This window comes from Montipora capricornis, chromosome 2 (genome assembly GCF_036669925.1).
Source record: "Montipora capricornis isolate CH-2021 chromosome 2, ASM3666992v2, whole genome shotgun sequence".
NCBI classification, from domain to species: Eukaryota; Metazoa; Cnidaria; class Anthozoa; order Scleractinia; family Acroporidae; genus Montipora; species Montipora capricornis.
Genome location: NC_090884.1, coordinates 38,672,731 through 38,682,730, shown reverse-complemented (window position 1 = coordinate 38,682,730; position 10,000 = coordinate 38,672,731). Strand labels below are relative to the sequence as shown.

Genomic DNA, 10,000 nt, shown 5'->3' with positions numbered 1-10,000 from the left:
AAAAACGTACACAAATCCCCTTACCCAGGGATGTAAATTACGATCTTGAAAACAACGACTCGAGAAACGTTTTGAGTCGAGGTCGTTCTAATTTGAGGGATTTTTCCATAAACTATAATAGATTTAGCCAAGCCTAAAGCGGAGCTCCAGTTTCTAACCCCAGAAAAGCAATATAGTGTTTATGGAAATAATTATGCTTCTGCATAAAGTACAAAATTAATCGTCATTAGGGTGTACAGTTTAAAGTGATCAAACAGATCAAACGCCTCTGAGCTGACAGCAGTAAACAAACAAGCCTTGCAAACAATAACTAACAACTTTAATCAACAACTAAAACTGAAATTACATGCACAGTAATCTCTTTCAAAACATTTTCCGTTTGACTGACAATCTTCACTCCCTCTCTCTTCAGTTCAGAACAACAGCAAAAATCTTTACTAATCAAAAAGTCAACCCAAAGCGCTGTAAATTCGCTTACTCGACTGCAATTTCACAGCAGTCAAACAAACCAGCTCACAACTTTACATACATTTTACACAAAAAGCCTATAAATATGATATTTGAAATATGTCAGAATCTCTTTCAACACGGAATTGCAAACATTTCCAGGCCTTCTTCCTTTTTTAGCTAGTTTTACAATATAAGTGAGGCAGCGAAGCATATAAGCTGATTATTAAAGAAAGAATACATTAAGCTTACCTGAAAGCTAACCGTTGTAAATAAGTGTTACGTCTCACGCTCTATTTCTCTCAGCTTTAGGTTGATTTTCATTGAAGTTTTCTCTTGTTCTCCTTCCATGGCTTCTCTCGAGGATTTCTTCGCTTAAATCTCTCAAATTTCGTCGCCTCTTCTCTCGTGCTCTTTCCTGATTTTTATCCCATTGCTTGTCACTAAAATGATTTCCCGCCAGAAAAACGCAGGCTGCCAAATGCAACGCTGTCACGCGATTTCCCGCCAAGGAAAATTGCCCGAACACTCCCGTCCCAGAGAGTATCCTGCATCCCCACCTCCACCCCGACACTCTGTACGGGCGGACGGACGGACGTGACGTCATAACCAAATTTTCTCGCATGGATAGATTTCCCAAAAATTCTTACTCATGGTGCTCCGCTGGCGCGTTTCGCGCGCCTGCGCTCCCCTTAAGACAGTGTTCTACATGCTCTACACTTTCTACCTATCAGATGTTTGTTCAATTGTTACCCTCTCGTTTAGCTACGGCAAAATGTACCCTGAGCTGATGAAATAACGCGCATGATTAATATCAGTACAGGCATCAATGGGGTAAGATTAGCCCATTATATCTCTTAAGTAAGCACGGTGACTTATCTTTGTTATTGTAGTTCTCAAAACAAGGATTAGTAGGGAACCTTCAGGGGAAGTTTCAAGAAAATCGTTCAACAAATTTTGTTATGAGAAATCACCTTAACTGGGATTGACATGCCTTCAACTTTATGCAAGGATATTGTCGTCGTACCACACGTGTTCATCAAAGCACTGGAACAGAATCTCCTTAAATTGCTTGCTTCCAAAATAAAGTGCATTTTGTAAATTGCAGTGCAAGCGCCGTGAGCACCAAATGGACACTAACTTGATCAGAGACACTAATTTGTATTGCAATTCTGTAATTACTCTTCTACTCACTGAGATTCTCAAGAGATTCTCACCTGATTCAGGGCATCATAAAGACTTTCGTAGAGGCTTTCGAGGTTCAATAAAATCACTGTTCGACCCGTCTCCATGCACACTTTGATTCGATTTATGTCCCGGCAGACCTAAAATATTGATGGAAGAGGAAAAGGCTAGTACGTCTATTTTTGCTCTCCTGAATATTCAATCAATTAAAATACCGAAAGCACTTCTCATTTCTTAGTTGTGCCGGCACCTGTGTGTATTCCTGATCTTTTGGGAAACTGCTTCCAAAAATAACAATAGGTTCATCTCCTTTCTTGTGCAATTCCTGCTGGACAATTGGCAAGGCAGCGTAATTCTCTGTCAGCACCAACAAGTATCGGCTTTCCCTGTTAAAATCGACGCAGAAAAAGATATTAATGCGCCACAGAGTCACTGTAATTCCTGACCGTAAAAAAAAAAAAAACCAAAAAAACAAAAAATCGGTTTCCAACTGAATGTAGGGGTAATTTAACTGCCTGACAATCCCTTTCAATAAGGACAGCATTACTAGTCTTATGGCCACACAAATACCCCATAGGTAGCAGTTGCTTGGCAAATAACTTTTCTAAGAAAGAGGCACACGATTGAAATTAATAATTTTACACTGAATCTTACCCACTGGAAATCTGACGATCGAGACTAGCTTTGATCAAGTTCACTGCAGAGAACGCATCGTGATCTTTCCTCCTCTACAAAACAGGGCAATTACCTCAAGTCATGATTTTCCAAAGACCTTATCTTTCTTTTACTGATATAAAAACAATACCCTCTAAGAAACACACGTTTTTAATGAGGGCTAGACTTTAATCCTTCGAGACAACTTAACCCTTCTCTGCTTTTCAACACACGTTATTAAAGGTGCATGTACATCGATTTTACTTAAATGGTTCGAGACAATACAACTCATTTCTGAATGTCTAAGCAGCCAGGCAACAGGGAAATGGCACGATAGAGTAGGAGCGTTGGGACCGGACAATGATGAGAGCACTTGCCTTCCAACAATGTTGCCTGGGTACCATTATTGGATTTTAATGTCATATGTTGGCTGAGTTTGCTGCTTCCCTACTCTGCTCAAAGAGGTTTAAATCCCAGTGCTATGATTTCATATGATTTTACAGTCTCCCCAATTACTTGTGTGCAGTTAGATACGCTTAAGAATTTAATGCAGAGAATGAGGATAATACTGACGGGTTAAGTATTTGGAACTAGACGGAATTTACAGTTAAAACGTGCCAGACATCCCTTGCCCTCATTTCCCTGTCCCCTTGGGGGATGGCTGCCTGCAGGGATTTTGTCCGTTTGGGTTGAAGTAAAAATTGAGTAACTGAGATTCATACAGTTTGTCTCCTTTCTTGTGGAAATCGCTTCTTGAAGATTTTCACGGGGTCAATCTCATCCAATCCCCCGAAGTTTCGCCTGATGGCGTGTTCGATATCCTTCCACCCAGGTTCATGGCCAAGGTCTTCCGCCATTTTGTAGACCATCTTCACTAAGCTAATGGACGAAAATGCAAAAAAAAAAAAAATCCTCAAAGGCTGGTTCAAAAGAGAAAAGCAATTGAAAGGACATCGCTGGACACCATAACAATTTCATGCACTTCTACCTGTAGAAATCTCGCAGCCCAAAGAACTCATCCTTTTTAGACTCGCGAAGAGCTTCAGACTTCCTCTGTCTTTCATAGAGCTTTTCGTAGCCCTGGGCAAGTGAATCCATCAACGGTTCAACAAAGCTCTGAACCCGTTTGTCTGTTGAACAAATGCCCCTGACAAAAAAAAAATGGATGAAAAATTTTAATTGGATCATTTAGTGTGACAGTTCATTTTTCTACACAAAAGATTCTGCATACATCTGACCTTGACTGGTTATAAGATAAATTGTGTCACTATGTTCATCACAAGATATGAGCAACAAGGCGGTGTTGCACCACAGCACATATTCGATCCTTACTTAAGACTCTTATTTCAAACACCTTTTAGATATAAGAGGATACCCAAGTCCCGCAAGACATCTTTACTTCTACCAAGGCCATATTATTAGAACTGGAAGAAGACCAAGTGAAAACAAGGCAGAGTTAACTTACATTGCACTGTCAACCAGTTCGTCTGTATCTGGTATGCCACGTGAGAGCATAATGCCTCGGTTCATTTTTGCAGGATCAAGAGCCCAGTTTGATATTCCTATAAAGGCTACTCTTTCAGTCTTTTGCTCTTCCACCTCTATAATGTCATCGGTTGCGCTTACACCGTCCTCAAGAAGTGGATGAAGAGTTTTCAATGGCATCAAAGGAGAGTCTTCTGCTAGACCAACCTCGTCTAATACCACAACTGAAACGAATTTGTCCGGATTGTTGGCTTTTTGAAGTTGGCTGCATTGCCGAAAGGTTGCTTTGATTCCTTCTGCTGTCGAGAGGGGGCTGCATTGGTACGATACCATATGAACCTGCAAGTTTCAGATAAATTCAGATGACAGGATCAAAAAAGAGCCAATTCGAAAAGGGAATGCAAAGCCCATGAAAAAGTAAAACGACACAAAACAAAAATCAAAGAAAAATCAGTAAGCTAAAAACAAACTAAATAAGCTAGCTCTATCACGGCGTTACGTGAGGTCAAAACGCAAACAACTTAAAGCTAAGACACTTCGAAATTATGAAATGACCTTCTTGTTTTCCTAGCGGGTAAACACACAATTGTCAAAGACTGAAATTGTACGGTTGAAGACCTGAAAGCGAGAGGAACATTTCTGTGAATGTAATTTAAAGCCCATCCTCCATACTCCTTTCATAGTTACTACAGAAAGAAAACGTCATCCCTATAATTGTTATTAGCGATTTTAAGAAAGAGAACAATGTGACGACTAGAGAGAATTATACATGAAAGGACGCAATCATTCTAAACAATTCAAGCACCTGTCAATTGGAATTTCTGAAGCTTCCTCTCTCACACATGCAAATCTTTCACATATTACAATACAATACAATACAATACAACACAACACAATACAATACAATACAATACAATTCACGCTCTTGAGTGCATCATGGGTAATCAGGGCAAGATGGAAGTTCAAAACGATGAAAAGTATTCATGATGTCATTTTGGGTTTTTTGTTTGCAAAACAGAAGGTGCGACAGAATAACTTTGGAGGGATGTTTTGGTGTATAGTATCGCTGAGTATTTTTATGAGTTGTGCTGTATTTTGACGAGCCCGCTAGGGCGAGTCAACATACAAACAACGAATGAATTGTAAACAACCGACGACGTGTGACTGATCGCGGGGCAACGTCAGCATCTAAACAAGTCAAATCGGTTCTCTACTGTACAATAACTGTACAATATCGTGGAATATTTGTACTCGTTTCGTGCGTTTTCTGTACAATAACGAAAGCAGTTGGATAATAAAATACAATACAACACATACAATACATACTTAGTTGACTACTCCCCATAGGGGCTGCTCAGGGCCAATGAAACACAAACCAAGAAACGACCGACAGAACAACAAGAACAACAACTGTTAAGAATTCCAACTGGCCGGAGGCAATTCACTTGATTTATACACGAAAGGACGCAATCATTTTAAGCAATTTGAGCAAGGCAAGCGGTTTAGGCATTTCTCGCGCTCTGATTGGTTTGCTCAATCTCGGTTATCAGCTCATATATATAGTTTGGAAAGCGAAATTTCTCTCTGGATGAAGCAAAAAAAAAACCTTATTGTGGAAAGTTTGGATCAATTCCAACGTTTACAAGTACGCGAAAAGGCAAGAAATAATTTTGTGATGAGCCTGCGTCTGTTTGACCACAAGCAAGAGATTATGAAGGCAAGAGAGTGAATCCCCCATATAGGCTTTCTACCAAAGGCAATCCCTATTAATTTATTTTTAGACATAGTACCCAGTTCTTCCATGGATGTTACTCGCGCGTTGCGTGGATGTTTTCGAGGAGGATTTGTTTGTGTTTCATTTCCTCTCGTTTCAAAACGAAGGAAAACCTCCAGCGATGTGAGGATGTCTTCTTTGATATTTTAATTACAAGCAAAGGAGCTTCGGCTCTCGCTATGTTTTAATACATTTCGAAACTTTAATAGGAGTTTAAATAATAGACAGATTTTCCTTGCACAAACAATAACAACTGAATGAACGGCAGAGAAATGAGTAGAAGTACACATAGACGCTCGCCACCAAGGCAGCAAAAAGCAGTTTAAGGGACAATGGCAACAACGCGGAGTCAACGCCGATTAAAAAATAATCCGCGATCATGACCTCCCTCCCTACTTATCACCTTGAAAAAATACGCCTGATAGCAGGTTAATTAAAAAACGACTTAGATTCATTCAGAAATACCCCAGACAGAATATGAGAGACAGCGTCTAAATTCAAAAAAAAATTCTAAAAATTGGCCGTCGTAGCTCACTTTTTTCGAATATACAGAATGTGGTCATTTCACGTTGTTGTTTTGTAAAGAAGGGGAAAGAAGTGAACAAAGAATTATAACCCACGCTTACACAGCCATTGTACTCGTTGCCGTTGAGGTTTACTTATTAAATTCCCTAAAACCGGATAAACGATAAAATAATGAACAGCCAAAGAGCCAAAAAGACAGCTGAAAATGCAGAAAACATATCTGCTACGAAGCATATTCTAAAAATCAAAACATATAAACGACTTTTCACCAAATTTCCCGCCATTTCTCTCAGGTAGTTGCGAGAAAGACGCTTGGGCAGTCCACGCATCGCGCGTGTAACATCCTCGGAATAACTGTGCACCATGTCTAAAAGTAACTTAAGAGGGATTACCTTGGGTAAAAGGCCTATATGGGGAATTCACTCTATTACCTTGAGAATCTCTTGCCGCAAGGTATTACACATCATCGCATCTTCATCAAATTTCTTCCATTTCGATCGGATTCTCTCACTTTTTTCGCCGCTCGTATTTCGCACTTCCAAACTTTTGGGGTTCAAGGAATTTAATAATACAATTATTCCATTCGTGCTTGTTGGATATGAGACTGGTTATAGCCAACTCGGCGCTACGCATCTCGTTGGCTATTTACCATCTCATATCCAACGCGCGATCATGGAATAATTGTTAAGTAACGTCGACCACACATTCACAAATCCCTCTCTTGGTCATCAGAATGTGACACTAGCTAGTTCCTGCAGGAACTGTGGTTATCATGGGAAAATAAGGTCAGAAAATACAAACGTATTTCTTCCTTTCCTTCCTACAGTTCTCTTAATCCAGCGCAATTTTAACTCAATATCCTAGGTAGGGAGTGCAAATTGCATAAGAGGGGACTGGGGGCAAGTCGGAGCTTGCCTGATAGTCATTCGAAGCAGAATGGAGGGGTTTTGCCAAGTATTTTGACTGCAAAGTAAAAGATCCATCCCACATTTACCTGCTTAAAAGTCTTGAAGAGATCGGATCTTGAGGCATCTCCTTCCATATTTGCAGCCACAACAGTCTTGGCCAGAGATTTGGAACTACCTGGCTTACCAACCACGAACAGTGGAATCCTCAGCTCAATGCACACCACCATCATGAATACATTTTCGCTTAAGGCTGTGTTACGTGCGATATTATCACCTAATTTCAGAACATTCAATACCGCTTTCTGGCATCTAACAAAACATAAGTTAAAGACAGAGTTACTCATAAGACTCGACAGCTTACAAGGCTGGCGGATTATATGAAATTTAGCGACATAGCGCAAGAAGCTGTGCTACTGTCCATAAAAATCTTCTAGAAGTACCTTGTAATCTCGTGCTGGATGCGCCTGTGTCCACCAGGAAGCAAACAAGGGTGAGAAAAACTTGGAGCTATAGCACGACGAAACGGTTCCCTGTCTTGAAGTCTTGCTTGGTAGCACACTCCCAGAGAAAGTACAAGGGCACGTGTGACATGGTCAATAGGCTAAAAAAGGGTGAAATTTTAGGCTTAAATGTAGAGGAAAAAAACACAGAACCAAACAGGAATTTTTACCTGATCGAACTGATCTCCTTCCGTTTCGCCCTGTTCGTTCTCACCGGCATCATCATCCTCATCGTCACTTTCCACATCCATGTCCATGGGTGCTTCATCCACCAGGGGGTTAAGAACATTACGGTGGTTGTAGAACCACACCATTACCTTCATTGCACGTTCAACATCACGAAGGCTAACGAAGCTGCACTCATCCTTAGGATAAAAAAAATAATGGTGGCTACATTTTAGCAAGGAGAATCATGTTCCTTGTTTTCAAGAAGGGACTTTGTTTGGAGATTTCTTGAGACAAAGGTGTAACGCCGTCATTTAGAATGATAGACAAACTGTCTTAAAGTGAGAAAGGCAAGTAAAAAATTAAGTGCAAAGTTCTGGTTAAAAGATAATTCTTGAAATTATTACTTGACAACAACGTTACAAGAGGTAATGACCCGAACTGAAAAGCTCATAAAAGAAAGCAACCAAAATCGAAATTGTAACTAAGGCCGATCACAAAACACAATGAACATCATGTGGCCAAATTACGATTTGCAGGTAATACATGCTGGCCATTCTTAGCGCGGGCAATGTGTGTGAATCAGTCACAATACCTGGGTTTTGCATATAGTTGGCTGTGAAAGTTGCATAGGATTTTTCAGCAAATGATAATCACAAAGCCTAACATCACAGTGGAATCCTTTGCAACGACGTCACAAGCTTGTAGGGGGAACATTGAAAAGGCAGAAGTAGGTTAAAGTTTTGTTCAGACCTCTGCCCTGAACATGAATTTTGCGGAATCCCATAAAGAAGCTGAACAACTCTATCTCGGTGAAATTTCAGCGTTTTTTTTAAACATTGACGACAACCTACCGTTTGTTCTCTCATGTAACGCTGTGAAGCGGTAAGAATTTCTGTTAGAGCCTTCACCAATTGCAGGTCACCTGGAATTTGATTTTCTTGAAGAACCTGGATAAAAGGAAGTGGAGACAAAGGTAGTCACGGTTTTAATTATGCCTGGGTACTTAAGAATGCGTACATCAAATTAGATTTCGGATGTCCTAAGAATAACATGATCATTGGATACGAAGTCTTTTTACTTACACAAGAACCATCAAAATTCTCATTTTAATTGAATTCTTGTATACTGAAATGGAACAAGGACGACTTTGCCAAAACAATTTGTATGTCTACTAATCAGTGTGCGGCACTAAAGAAGAACAATTTAAGAAATAAACAAATTAAGGAAATGCACGTAGGCGAGGAGATCCAAAAGAATCTAGAACGCTCATGACGAATTTAGAACTTAGGGCTACACGTTGGTTAACACAGAGTAAAACACTAAGGTAGGAAAGACTAAATTTTGCGATGTCGTCTTATTTATAACGATATACGTTTATTGCAGTACTTTTTTCTAAGGAACTTTAGGGCATCAAGTCCTACAGGGAAACTTTGCAAGAATTTAACTTACAAATCTGTTGACAATTTGACTCGTATATAACTTTTCAATTTCGGGTTCCAGTTGACCAAAGTCCCAGACAAGAGGACGCATGCTCTCTGGCAGAGAATGTACTCTGTAAACAAGATGACGAAGAGGAATGCGACCTAAAAGAATAATATCATCGCAGTGGCACAGAAAGAGTGAACAAATAAGCTGCATGATTCACACATAACAAAAAAAAGACGTTTAATTTTTGGGTTTGTTGGTCAGTAAAATAGATCGTACGTATTGTCCCGTAGCTGTCCTGAAATCAAACGTGGACTTACACAAAGGCCACAGGAAATACCACCCAACACCCCCAACACTCAGCCTGTCCACTCTAGCGTTGGTTCTATCAATGTAAGATTTGGTAACGTCGGAACTACACAATTTTATGACAGCATCACTTGATTTCAACTACCAAGGTTTTTTGCTCATAGTCAAGCTATGTTACCCGTGACCAGTATCCACAAGACTGAAATGAACATGCGAATTCCTCTTTGGAATGGAATCTTGAAGATTTTAAGTTGCTACGAAAAATGCACAATAACTGAACAATAATTCATCAAACGCTTGAAATAGCTATCGCTTTTCAAACACCGTTTATTTTATAATAAAACGAAAGTTCATAGCTTACTATTTTTATATATCAGGGAAATATTCCACAGGAACTCAGAATCTCGAGAGCAAAGTTCAAAACTGGCAGGCACATTTAAATACCCGGTTCAAATTTCAAAACAACTGGGCACGCGTGACATAGCTTGACTGTAATAATTCAAATTTTTTAAATCAAGTAGGAGGGTTTAAATGACAGATTATCACACTATCAAGCAGACGAAAACAAGACTTTCAGGATTCTGGTAGTTGCAGTCAAATGGCGACATCCTGGAAATGTC

At 39.8% G+C, this 10,000-nt stretch overlaps 1 protein-coding gene across 1 annotated transcript in view; it reads right to left on the bottom strand.

Moving 5' to 3' along the window:
* LOC138020831 (E3 ubiquitin-protein ligase rnf213-alpha-like) overlaps nucleotides 1-10,000 on the bottom strand; it is a 500,094-nt gene that overhangs the window by 373,019 nt on the left and 117,075 nt on the right. Inside the window, 11 exon segments of the mRNA XM_068867751.1 lie at nucleotides 1,665-1,772; nucleotides 1,883-2,018; nucleotides 2,287-2,360; nucleotides 3,009-3,165; nucleotides 3,275-3,433; nucleotides 3,752-4,110; nucleotides 7,065-7,287; nucleotides 7,419-7,579; nucleotides 7,649-7,843; nucleotides 8,498-8,593; nucleotides 9,096-9,229. Of these exon segments, the coding sequence (XP_068723852.1) occupies nucleotides 1,665-1,772; nucleotides 1,883-2,018; nucleotides 2,287-2,360; nucleotides 3,009-3,165; nucleotides 3,275-3,433; nucleotides 3,752-4,110; nucleotides 7,065-7,287; nucleotides 7,419-7,579; nucleotides 7,649-7,843; nucleotides 8,498-8,593; nucleotides 9,096-9,229 (1,802 nt within the window).